Genomic DNA, 11,959 nt, shown 5'->3' with positions numbered 1-11,959 from the left:
AACGCCGCAAATAGTTCGTCGATGACCAGGGCGGGCAGGTGAGGCCCAGTGTATATCATGGAACATTACATGGACGTGGCGCTGGCACCTCAGAGCGCCTCTAGCGGCTCCGACGGCGCCGGAGGGCCGGACGCGTCACACCCTTCACGCGCTGGGCGGGTGCCGTCGGCTCGCCGCCCCGCCGGGACCCGGGCCCGCGTCCGCCGCCGCCGCCGCCTCCCAGTCCGGCGGGGGACGCCGTGTGGGCTGGCCGGGTCCGACCCGGCGTCGCGGTGACGACTCGTGTCACGTGACGGGCGCGCTCCGGTCCCGCTGTGGTGGCGCGAGCTCCGCGGGGATGACCGCGTCACGGCACCAGCGGCCACCCGGGCCTCTGCGCAGAACCAGATCTTGGTCTTCAGACGACTCGCACGGCGCCGGGCCGGCGGACCCGGCCCCCGACCAACCATGGGCTACGCCACAGCCGCTGGGTGTCAATGTTTCGCTACTTGTGACCTGAAATCGAACGAAACCGTTGCGTTGGATGGGCGCCGGCACGAATGCCGCTGAACAGTGCATCAATCACTGAGCATCTAGTCACCCTAGTCAACCCCGGTGCATGCTCCTGGGGGAAAGCACGCTACAATCGTACTTTTTGACCAACGTCATATCCCAAGATCAAAATCCAAAGACTGCGGTCTATTTCGGCGCGCCGTGCGTGTCTCCCAGCTCTGCCCATCCCGGTAAACACTGGACTGCCCTCCGCATCCCTGAAACGTCTACACCAGCGCTGCACTACTGACCCTGAGGCGCCGCTGCCGAGCAGTTTGGCGCCGCTGAGCACCACGTAGGGCGACTGTAGCTCCTTCTGCTTCTCCTGCAGGCGCGCCAGCGTGTTGAGCGGCGTGTCGGTCGAGTTCATCTGTGCCATCAGCAGACTCTCCTGGATCTTCTTCTCGCGCTTCTCGGTCTTCATCTTGCCGGAGCCCTTGCCGTGGAACTTGTGCGACAAATACCTGGCGTCGAGGCGAAGTGCTGCGTCACACCACACGTAGGGTCCGGAAAGATGCGGTCGATACGGAAATTAGCATACCACATCAATTCATGCGTAAACACCTTTTTACAAAGTGTCCATACCGCAACCCATGACCACCAACCCTTCTCTTAACTCTCAACCCTTTTCCCTTCTCCAAATAGCACACGACTCCGGACCCCGTCCGGTCCCCTCCGGTTGGCACCCGTCACCCTTGGCCCACGCGCGGGCCGCGCCATCGGCGGCCGCACCTGAACGCCTCCTTGGAGCTAAGCAGGCGGCCCTGGTCGTCGATGTACTCGAGCTTGACCTCGGGCTTGTAGTGGGCCTTATCGCGGAACTCGGTGACCGGGCCGCCACCGCTGTAGCTGCTCCGGCTGCGGTTCCGGTCGTCGTCCATGGCGCTCTTGTCCTCGATCGAGTAGTTCTGCGCGCGCAGGTGGGACAGCACCTGCTGGCTGGCACCCTGCGAAAGGTCATAGCGTTCAGCCAGGCGGGGCGACCCGGTGAGTATCCGGTCCCGGTGCGGGCCTGTATCGATGGACATTCCGCGTGGGCACTGCAGCAGCACGCATGATGGCCCATTCGGGCCTACCGGGCCTAACGACTAGGAGCCAACGCGACGCAAGGTACTATGAAATACTGACAAAGCACCTTCCTGATTCCAAGTGAACTGGCCTGGTTCGAACTACTATACTGCATCTCCACTTGCAGAGGCATGGTGGCATATCACGGTATCTCCATCTGATTGCTGAGCCCCCCCCCCCTCCCCCCACATAACACGTGCCGACCCCGTAGGATCTCCACTCCGTGTGCACCCGCTCCGCGCCACTCGCCCACGTCGCCTACCTTCTTGCCCGCCTCCTCCACGTCCACATAGCCCTTGTGCATGGCGAGCTTGAGCGCGCCAGCCAGGCCCGAGCCCACCTCGGGCTCCTCCTCCAGGATGGCGGCGCTCTCGGCGGCGGCGTCGGCGGGCGCGGCCGCCTCGTCCGGCCCCACCTCCTCCCAGACGCCGCCGGCGGCCGCGCGCTCCATGTCCGTGCGCCGCCGCTCCTCGGCGAGCTCGCGCTCCAGGCTGGCGATCTCCTCGGCCTCCTCGTCACGGTTGCCTGCCGGGGAGCACGATCAGCACCGGGGAGCGGACCGACCATCTCAGCCGACCCCGAGCCACCTCGCGGGTCGCAGGGGATGCTCCTCGGCTGGCTGCCAGACAGATGCTGGACGCGATCTAAACCAGGGAACGACCACTGTGTCGCCGCGTGGAAGCTGAGGTGACCGTGTTGGGAGCATTGTTGGGCAAAATCGATTGCGAACACAAATTAATAACGACGCATGCCTCTGACCGAGAAGACAACACGCCAGAGGCTGTACACGCGATGTACAAGATATGCACCATCATGCGTGCCCCTGCTCGGTCCTGTCAGGAACAAGACGCGCGCCGCCGGCATCGGCCAGACCACTGACCCTGGCCACAACGTGCAGCGGGTGCCTGCGCACCGTTACGTATGTGCCTTTCGAACGTACTTGCCAGTTGTACCACGCCCTAGCCCAGTCAGCGGCACGCCCGAAACCCCTATAAACAAAATCAACAACTTAAGCCCTGACCAGTACCCAGCTCCCTGCAGCCTCAAGCCACCGTTCTTCCCACCCTCCGAGGCAGCGTCTCCACCTGTCCCGCGAGGCCCCAGGCACCGCGCACACGTGCGCAACGCGGCACCCCCACCGGCGCCCGCCGGGCACGTACCAGCCATGCCGTAGGTGGGTATGTCGCCGAGCGAGCGGCAGAACTCGGCAGTTGAGTTGAGCACGATGCTCTGGGTGGCGGCCGGGTCGGTCGGGTCGGCGCGGCGCAGCTGGGCGGCCAGCTCCGCCAGCCGCTGCTCCGTCGAACTGCGGACCGGGCCGGCCGCCGCCGCCGCCGCCGGCTCCTGCCGCAGGGACACAAGCTAGTCAGCCGGCGCATGGTGGTGGGGCTTGGTGGAGTGGGCCTGGAACAACCTCGGTGATCAGGCTTGGTGGAGTGGACCTGGAACAGCCTCGGTGATCAGGCTTGGTGGAGTGGGCCTGGGAAAAACCTATCGCCAACAACCATTTGAGCATGGCCGTGTCGCAGCACGCATGTGTGTGCCATATACAGAGAATGCCTAGTCACAAAACGTCTCGAAGACGCAGACCAGACCCACATATGCGGAAGACTGATATGTGGTCGCGACAGCGTTCACCTAGTGACATCTCACACGGGAGGGGCTGGGCGCTGTGTCTGGGAGGGCGACTCGCTGAGCGTGTCTCCGGTCAGAACATGAACATGATCATGAACAGGACATGAGCATGCAGCCGACAAAGCCATCCTGAACCGCCTCAGCGCCCACGACCGTGCCCATCACCAGCGCCTCAGCTAATGACTCGGCGACGGAGGGTCAGACCCGAGACTGACTGAGCACGAGAGGAGGAAGGGGGAGGCGGGGACGTGACGCCAGGCCCTCACCTGCGGCTCCGTCTGTCGCAGCCGGCGGGAGCGTTCGATGGCGCGGCTGAGCTCGGCCTCGCCAGACTCCTCCGGTTCCAGCTTGACGCCCGTCAGGTCGGCGGTCAGCACGGCTGGGGACGCAGGTGGGTCAGCGGCGCGAGTCTGCAGCTTTGTAACGATACGGGCGACTGCAATGCCACGCCTGTCTCCGCCCAGTGACATGGTCAGGATTCTGCACAGGAGGGGTCAAAGCAGGGTACTGGGGCCCTTTCAGCCAAGAGGGTCTGTGTTTCGATTCCAAGGACCTTTTTAGGTCCGCGTTCCTTCTTGATGGCTCAATTTTACATGTTCTAGAAACCCTACTCTTTTAACTAACAAAATGCAATGGGGCTTTCGGGCCGGGACGGGGGCACCTCCAGAGAGCGTGGTACAAAAGACCACACCTTAGCTGCGCTGCTGGCTGCGCTGGTCCCTGGCGCTGACTGCCGCTGGCCGGAGTCCTATGTTGACCCCCATACTGCTTTCGACCCCCGAGCTCACGTGTGTTCCCGTGGTGACTAGTTGCCCCGTGTTGACCTGACCCATGCCCGAATGTTCACACGGACAACTTCAATGCCTTTGATGACCCGCCTGACTTTCCCACCATGTGCCGATCCGGACCCTCGAGCTGAGTTACACCTCAGTGTGCCTAGCTGAGCCCGTCGCTGGCCAATAACTCTGTGGCAGTCTGTACCCCAGTGTGCGGGTCCGTGCTCATTACGCTGGCATGTATGCGCATCCCAACGAAGTGCGCTCCTAACACACGCATGCCCAATAATGTTATGTGCTCAGCAATTGGACATTTTCTGTTTTTTAAGACAACTGTACACATTTGTACCACGTCCCCCGCCTATACCCCAGTCTCCTGACCTGCACAGATGTGGAGACATGTCCCCGAGCATCCCGACCTGCCCCGCGCGCTGACCTCAAGTGCCCGACTGCTGACCTGCAGCCGGCCAGCGCGCCGCCCCAGCTGACCTGTGTCGTCGGTGACGGCCGTCGGCTCGTCATCGCTGTCGGCCGGCTCGGTCTTGACGGTCCGCGAGCTCAGGTGGGTTGACTGATCCTCCTCCGCCAGCGGCAGCAGGTCGTCAGCGCGCAGCGCTCGGCCCCTCTTACGCACCTTACGCACCTGCGTGCACAGCCGCCACGCGCGGTCAGCGCACGGTCGGGTCCTCACGAACCGTCACGTCACAGCCGGGGCGCGCGCGCCGTGATGGGACGGACACCGATATACCAGATCGAACCCGGCCGTGTCTGGTGCGCTTGCGGCGAATGACCGAGATGCGGCACAATTACGCACAAATGCTCGATACAAGGCCCAGCCTATACCATCCGTCCCCCACAAAACATACATAAAGATGACGTATCGCACCAAAGCAAGCGTGCATTCTCACGTAACCTGGAACACGAACTGCACGATAATGCGATCTATCCGCACCACATGTGTTCACATGAGTAAATCCACTGCACCCAATACAACAGCACCCAACAGCCGCGTGTGGCTATTCCCCAACGACACGCTCCGAGGAGGTCTCCATGTCAGAGGGCCACCCGACCCCAACCCCGCTACACCCAGCCTGGCGCCAGACCAGACCAGACCACAGCAGACCCATCTCCCTGGCACTCGCCTTTTTCTTAACCTTCTTGAAGGAGGCCATCTCGCCTTCGGTGTAGAACTCGGAGGCGACGCGCGGGGCCGGCATGTCCAGCGACACGAGGCTCTTCTGCTGGAGCTTCTGCTTGACGAGGCGGGCGGTGTCGGCCGACGACGGCACCGACACCGCCTGACCTGCCTGGCCTGCGGTCACGGCGGTCACGTTCAGGGTCGCGCGCGGCCGCCGTCGGGGTCACACGAAGTTACGGTCGCACGGGACCACGACAGGAGCTAACCGCAGCTAACCGGCACAATAGCTCGGCTACGTAACAGCCCCACGACGTCGAGCTTGGCACTGTTTAATGGGAACGGCCCGCGCAGGGTCATCGCCGCGTCATGCACAGCCGCGGACGGCCGTCACCGTCCGAGACGCACTTGCCTCACCATATCACGGGGTTATGGCACAATAGTTCATATCAAAGGCTAAAATAGAAAGGCGATTCAGACTATGATCATGAGTAAGGCTTCTGTATCAGTCCAGTAAGCAAGCAAGAAAGCCCCTTCCACGTTAAATGAGACGCTACGTCACGATACGCATCCCAGACACACGAGAATGTAAATTAGCAGACATGAGCCCACAAAGCTGAAACAACGCAAAGGCTGCAACGAATCTCCATGGGCCAGCATTCATCGGCGGGCGCGCGCCCCTCGGCACCGTGCACTCCTCACCGATAACAAACGAGGACTTCTTCTCGCCCTCCAGTTCCTCATCGTACTGGCTGAGCAGGGTCCTGGGCCGGTAGTTGCCCTCCTCGTCCCACTCATCCTGGTCGTCTGGCCGGTAGCCGGGCTTCTGGCGCCGCACCGCCACATTCTGGGGACGTCAACGACAGGATGACGGGGGCGGAGGGCGGTGACGCCCACAGGAGGAGGGGGAGGGGGTCGGCCGTCAGTGGGCTATACAGCGCAGGCACACACTCAGCAATGCCGCGGCTGTAGGATCGGTTTGTGTAAAATATGACGCGAAGCTGCACGCCAGGACATTGATACTGTACAAATGAGGCAAAGCAGAATGACAAGAAAGCAACGCCTGCACCGTACACGAGATTTAAACAGAAGCCTGCCAGGTGCGATGAGTTCGGTACATTTATAAGGTTGTGAAACAAGCGCGATCAGGTCAGTGACCAGTCGGCAAAGGACGCCCGGCGAGCGGGCAACAGACGTGAGAGCGGATATAACTATCGCATCGATCCAGCTCACACTGCCTCCATGCAAAGAAACGGCCGTGTTCCGCGGCGCATTCCCGCAATTATCCCAAACGCACTACAATTTCCCCGTCACCACACCCACACGCCTTGTTGGCGGCTGCGACCCGCGCGATCTGGCCAACAACCCTACCTTCTGGTGCCGCTCGTCGTCCACCATGTTGACGTTGACGAGCACGTCGTCCTCCTCGTCAAGCACGCCGCGGTCCTTGATGGTGAGCACCACCTCACGTCCCTCGACGAATCGGTCGGGCTGGTGCTCCACGGTCAGGCCGCGCAGGTCGCCGGCCGTGTAGGCGGCGGCGCGCGCCTCCTCCGTCTCGGCGGCCACCAGCTCGCCCACGCCGAACTCGGCATCCAGGTCGTCCAGCAGAGCCGCCTGGCGGAGAGATGGCGAATCGTGGACAGACGGCGAGAGAAAGCGGGTTTGGGCGGGACACGTCGCGAAGCTGACGGGTCTGGGCGGGACACGTCGCGAAGCTGGCGGGCGGACTGGCAGCCGACCAGTCAAACTTCGCTCTAGCCGTCGACGCTTGCATGCTTGCTCGCCGACTTCGGAACGAATGCCACTCACATCACGTGAGTCACATGCATGTAGCTCAGAAATCGCCAGACATCGTCGCTTAAGGCTTATTGCCAAATTCATTGACAACGAAATAGGTGTATGAAACGGTCCGCGCCCCTGGCACTTCGTATAAAATAAACGAGGCCACGAACATTTCCACTGCTATAAACGGCTATAGGTCGGATCAAGTCGCCACATGTCCATTGAGCAGAATTCACAGTCCCACACGTTCATAGCCTAGCCACCCCAGAAAATGGTTTGCAATCATATGCCTGAACTGCCCACCAGCAAAAACCTCACCCGTTTGGAGGCCATCTCTTTCTCCTTCTGCAGCTGGCGGGACTTGGCGACCCAGGCAGCGGCCGTGTCCTCGTCCGACGACGACTCGCCGAGGCCGCGGCCGCGCGCCAGCCGCGCCTCGATGGCGCGCTGCTCGCGCCGCGCCGCCAGCCGCTCGCGCAGCTTCTCGGTGCGCTTCTTCTCGCCCATGTGCTCTGTGGAAAGATGGGGAGGGGGGGGGGGGGGAGCTAGCCAGCAGAACGCGGATGGGCGTTTTTAAGATTTAGTCCGAACCTCTCAAATGGACGGATTACTGGAATCACAGCAAATGCGGAGTAGCGCTCGCTGCAACAGCCCTGGCCAATACCACCTGACAGTAAAATTCCACATCAATGGCAGAATTCGGTGGATTTTGCGATGCTGCTGTATCACAGTGACCGGCACAGCCTGTTCCGGCCTCTGACGTCACCTGACCTTTAGCACGACCACTGTCAATGGCTGGCCATATCGGTCAAGGGCGAGACCTGTGGCTTCTTGTTCTGCAGCATTTAATAGAGAGCGTCCATATCGGGCACGACCGTTTGAGACATACACCAGATCGCTGATTCGTGGGAGAGATAAAGGTTTTTACTTTTCAGCCCCCCCCCCCCCCCATACCTTAAACTAAATTATCTGAATGTCACGAAGCTATCAACTACCCAATTAATATTAGACGAAACAAGTAAACATAAACGGGGGGCCCCACACTACACAAACCCACACTCGCAACTAGTCACCTTACGCAGGCTCTCGCAACCCCGGCGACCGCCCCTCAGGCCTGCCCTGCCCGCCGCCACGCACCTGGCCGCTTGTGGATGGCGTACGTGTCGGACGAGCCCATGCGCGGGCCCTCGGCGGCAGTCTCGCCGGTGCCGCCCTCATTCTTGATGTCCAGCGGCCGCAGCCCCAGCTCGGCACGCAGTCTGTTGGTCTCCGCGATGGAGAGAGACACATCGCCGCCCCCTCCACCGCCACCACCGCCGTCTCCTCCTCCACCGCCGCCACCGTCGCCCGGGCCGGGGGACTGGCGAGAGAGCCGCGGCGGCGGCGGCGCGGCCGGCGCCGCCTCCTGCCGGCCGGCGCGCGCCGCCAGCGACGGCGGCGGCGGCGGCGAGCTGCGGCTCAGCTTAGGCGGCGGCGGCGCGGCCGGCGGCGGGCTGCCTGACGGTTCGGACTCGTGGCGTCGCTTGCGCTCCTTGTGCTTCTTGTGCTTGCGCCGCCGACGCCGCTCGCCGTCGGCGCCGTCCGGGCTCGGCGAGGGCGTGCGGCTGTGTCGCCGCCGCCGCTCCCGGTCGCGGTCCTTGTCTTTCTTCTTTTTCTTCTCATGGCCCATGACAGTCTGCATGATGGATGTGAGACTGTCAGGGTAGCTGCATATGAAGTAGGTTGCAGGGTGCACCTCTGGTTTTAATATAAGCTACCTTTGACCTGAGCCTAAGCGTTTTCAAGGAATAATTGTGATTTTCAGATGTAATGAGCTTTGAATCATGTGTTAAGAACATGTAAAAATGAGACAATAATAATACAACAGCAGACCACAATAAATGAAAGAGCATACACATGGTCCAGCCTCAAGTCTTTAACAGCAACTAAAAACAACATGGAGTCCCACAATCAGTGCATCATGACTCAGCCATTGACTGAATCTAAATGCTTTAACCCAGGACTTTAACCTTGCTTCTAATCCAAGGTTCAACCATGGTTGAAGGAAACATTTGAACAATATAAAACACATTGTGAAATAGGCAAAACCTCCTGCAAGTCAGCAATATGAATTCACACATCATGTGAAAACCAATGAAAACAATGGCCATGTGCACAACTAATGAAACAAGAGGAATACATGTGGTCACCCTGGGCAGGTACCAAATGCATCAAATTTTGTAAATAATCTGGGACAGACCAGGGGCCTGCCAGAAATTCACTTCTACTTCTTATTTCAATGAAGGCATGTTACCAAAATACCAAAACTTTTTTAAAATATTTTGGGCATATGACTTTGCAGTCAAGGCAGTAGAGAGCCCCAATCACTACAACTCTTAACACTTTGTGGCTCATTTGCTAAATAGTCTTTCAATTCAGTAAAATACTGGCAGGACAATCAAAAATGCCCAAAGGAGGGCTTTGTCGGGAACTTCTTGTTCGCTTGAGCTTTGGTACCTTCCAATACTAAGGACAGCCTAACATTGAGGTCCATTAGTACTGGTTGGGATAGGGCCCTGGCAAAAATAATGTAAATCACCACTACAAATACTCACAAATTTAGCATTCCAATATTCCACCACTCGGACAGCAGGGATGTCAAAATTGTCATGCTATGCATCCCGGCTTGGAGCTTACTGCCTGTTGCCCCTCTCCTTGTTCTAAATCAGCCAATCAGCATCAAACCAGGCAGCTGATAACCCAGTATCTAAGCACCTCAGGCTGGGCAACTGGGCTGGGCAGGTCAGATGTCTGGGTTCAGGGTCAAAGGGCAACAGACTAGTGCCAACAAATTGCATGCAGGGGTCACCAGAGCCAGGCTTCTTGTAGCATGAATTCATATCTACATCGTGCACACCCTACTGGATGAATTTTGGAATGCCGCAAAAATTCAACGTTAGGACGATGATCCTTACGAGCGGCTACCGGAACATGAAGTCATTGGTGGTTCCTTTTACATTTACTGCCATTTCCTCCCTTGACCTTGTGCAAAACGCTAGCCGTCATCAGTCACTTATCACGAACAGGACGCAAGGCAAAATCAACAAACCAATACCCACCTGAACGAAGTTCAAGTATCGTGGTCGCTGGCCTGCCCAGCCAGCTCGAGCAAGCCTCCAACCACGGTCATGCACCAAACAAGCTGAAACGTTTTCGAGCTTTCGGCCAACGCTGTTACAAATACAGCGCAAAAGTTTCCTATGTGGTGCATCTCGAGGATTGAGTGAACTAAAATTTGTCTGGCTAGTTTACTGTGCAAATGCGACAACAATTCCCACGTGTTGAACTCTATAGTACAAAAGAAGCAACCCCCGGAGCGTCTGCAGGTACAGTTTCAAAAAAGTAGTCTAAGCACCCATGGAGCAGACGATGCTTCGTCACCACTCATTCGAGTAACTCCAAAATGAGGCACTACTCTTCTGATCCAAATGTCCCCCGAAGAGCTGTGAGGTGAACTGGCGGGCCACCGTCTGACCGGATGACGTCAGGGGCACGGGTGATGCAGATGACAGTGACCATGAGCTTGGTTGCAGTAAAAATTAATTCAAGGGATCTTACGCATTGCGTCCTGGGATCGGGTCTATCACCATCAGGGTGATTGCGATTGGCGTGCAATTACCTGGTTAAATAAGTAAGATTTGAGATGGCAGCTCATGGTGACGTGGCTGACCACTATTCGTGCCAATGATGTCGTCGAGACCCGTCCAATATACGATTTTGTGGGGACGAATTTTCGTCTCCTCGTTTCCATGATAGCTGGTGCACAGCTCTGAGAGGACGGCCGTACCCATTAGACGAGGGCCGACCAGGCGGCATTCGCAGACTAGCTGCCCGGTCAGACGGGCAGCAATGTGACGCCCGACCAGACTAAAGACGACAGACCACCCGTCCGTTGTCAGACCAGAGACCACAGACCAGCCGTCTGTGGTCTGTAGTCTGTGGCCTCGTCTGACGACCACAGACCAGCTGTCAGTGGTCTGTGGTCGTCAGACCAGGCCACAGACCACCTGTCCGTCGTCGTGCAGCCGGCCAATAGGACAACAGGTTCTCTGGGAGATCAAAGTTCTGGGAACAGTCCATTCCATCGCACCTTCCTCGTGCTCATTGCGCCGGTCCGTCGTAAAGTGTCATCGTCATGACCTCACCACCGCGACTGCAGAACTCCCTCCGTCGGTCGGTCGGGCTGTCGGCTGCGCCTTGTTTGGGTCCGTCCCCGCGCGGGCGCTACACACACAGCAGCGGCCGGACGAGCATTGCGTTGTTCAGAAGCAATGCGTGTGCACCCCGTGATGCCCGCGGCGCCATCTCTGATCGTCCTCTGGTGCTGTTGCCGAGCGCAAAAGGTTCGTAGCGCTCACATAACCAGTTCGCTGATCAGCAGCTGTGTCCAAACTCAGACACAACCGAACCGGTCTACCTGAACGCTCACGAATCGATGAAACGCGTATTATTCCGCCAGCCGTTTTAAGTACAGACCACTTCAAGTCACCACCTTGACCTTCAAAAATCGTATTAGCAGCTTTGGTGCATTGCAGCCAAGTCCAAGCTAGGAAAGCGCTGAATTGATCGTTTGAAACTGATACCTTGGAATAGAGCATTGATGATTTAGTCAGCCGTCGCCAATTGGGTACACTCAGGTCACTGGCAAAACCTTCAAATAGCCCAAAGCCACTCTGGTGCGTTGCAGCTAAGCCCAAACTCGGAAATAGCTGAGCAGATCGCCTGATCGCCTGATCGTCTCAGCTGAGCAGAGCTCGTAGCAATGGGTGGAATACCACCTACCACATCTCCGGCTGTTATAAAGGCAGTGACCTCGTGCCGCTACATTTACTTTCATTACAGCATAAATCACTTCGATGCAGTGCAATTAAGTCCAAATTCAAATGCCGTCTGATCTTCTGATCATCTGATCTGACCGACTGATCTGACTTATCAAAAGATCTTCTCGAAGCTTGTGTTGGGTCGGGGTTGGGTGCCAACAACTTCATCA

The 11,959-nt window shown here is 58.4% G+C and overlaps 1 protein-coding gene across 1 annotated transcript; it reads right to left on the bottom strand.

Annotated features, from left to right (window-relative positions):
• Positions 1-18: 18 nt before the first annotated feature.
• LOC119098467 (U4/U6.U5 tri-snRNP-associated protein 1) lies at positions 19-10,105 on the bottom strand. The gene is made up of 14 exons (XM_037221394.1): positions 10,029-10,105; positions 8,396-8,605; positions 8,068-8,290; positions 7,249-7,442; positions 6,517-6,762; positions 5,848-5,992; positions 5,153-5,322; positions 4,500-4,653; positions 3,501-3,613; positions 2,760-2,943; positions 1,862-2,124; positions 1,264-1,478; positions 783-995; positions 19-495 (listed from the first exon to the last, which is right to left on the bottom strand). Exons 2-14 carry the CDS (start codon positions 8,597-8,599, stop codon positions 474-476), a joined length of 2,346 nt encoding a protein of 781 aa, XP_037077289.1. The 5' UTR covers positions 8,600-8,605; positions 10,029-10,105; the 3' UTR covers positions 19-473.
• Positions 10,106-11,959: the final 1,854 nt, after the last annotated feature.

Source organism: Pollicipes pollicipes, unplaced genomic scaffold, assembly GCF_011947565.3.
Source record: "Pollicipes pollicipes isolate AB1234 unplaced genomic scaffold, Ppol_2.1 Scaffold_2555;HRSCAF=2994_pilon_pilon_pilon, whole genome shotgun sequence".
In the NCBI taxonomy this organism is placed as follows: domain Eukaryota; kingdom Metazoa; phylum Arthropoda; class Thecostraca; order Pollicipedomorpha; family Pollicipedidae; genus Pollicipes; species Pollicipes pollicipes.
The sequence above is the reverse complement of the archived record's forward strand: the minus strand, read 5'-3'. Positions and strand labels throughout refer to the sequence as shown.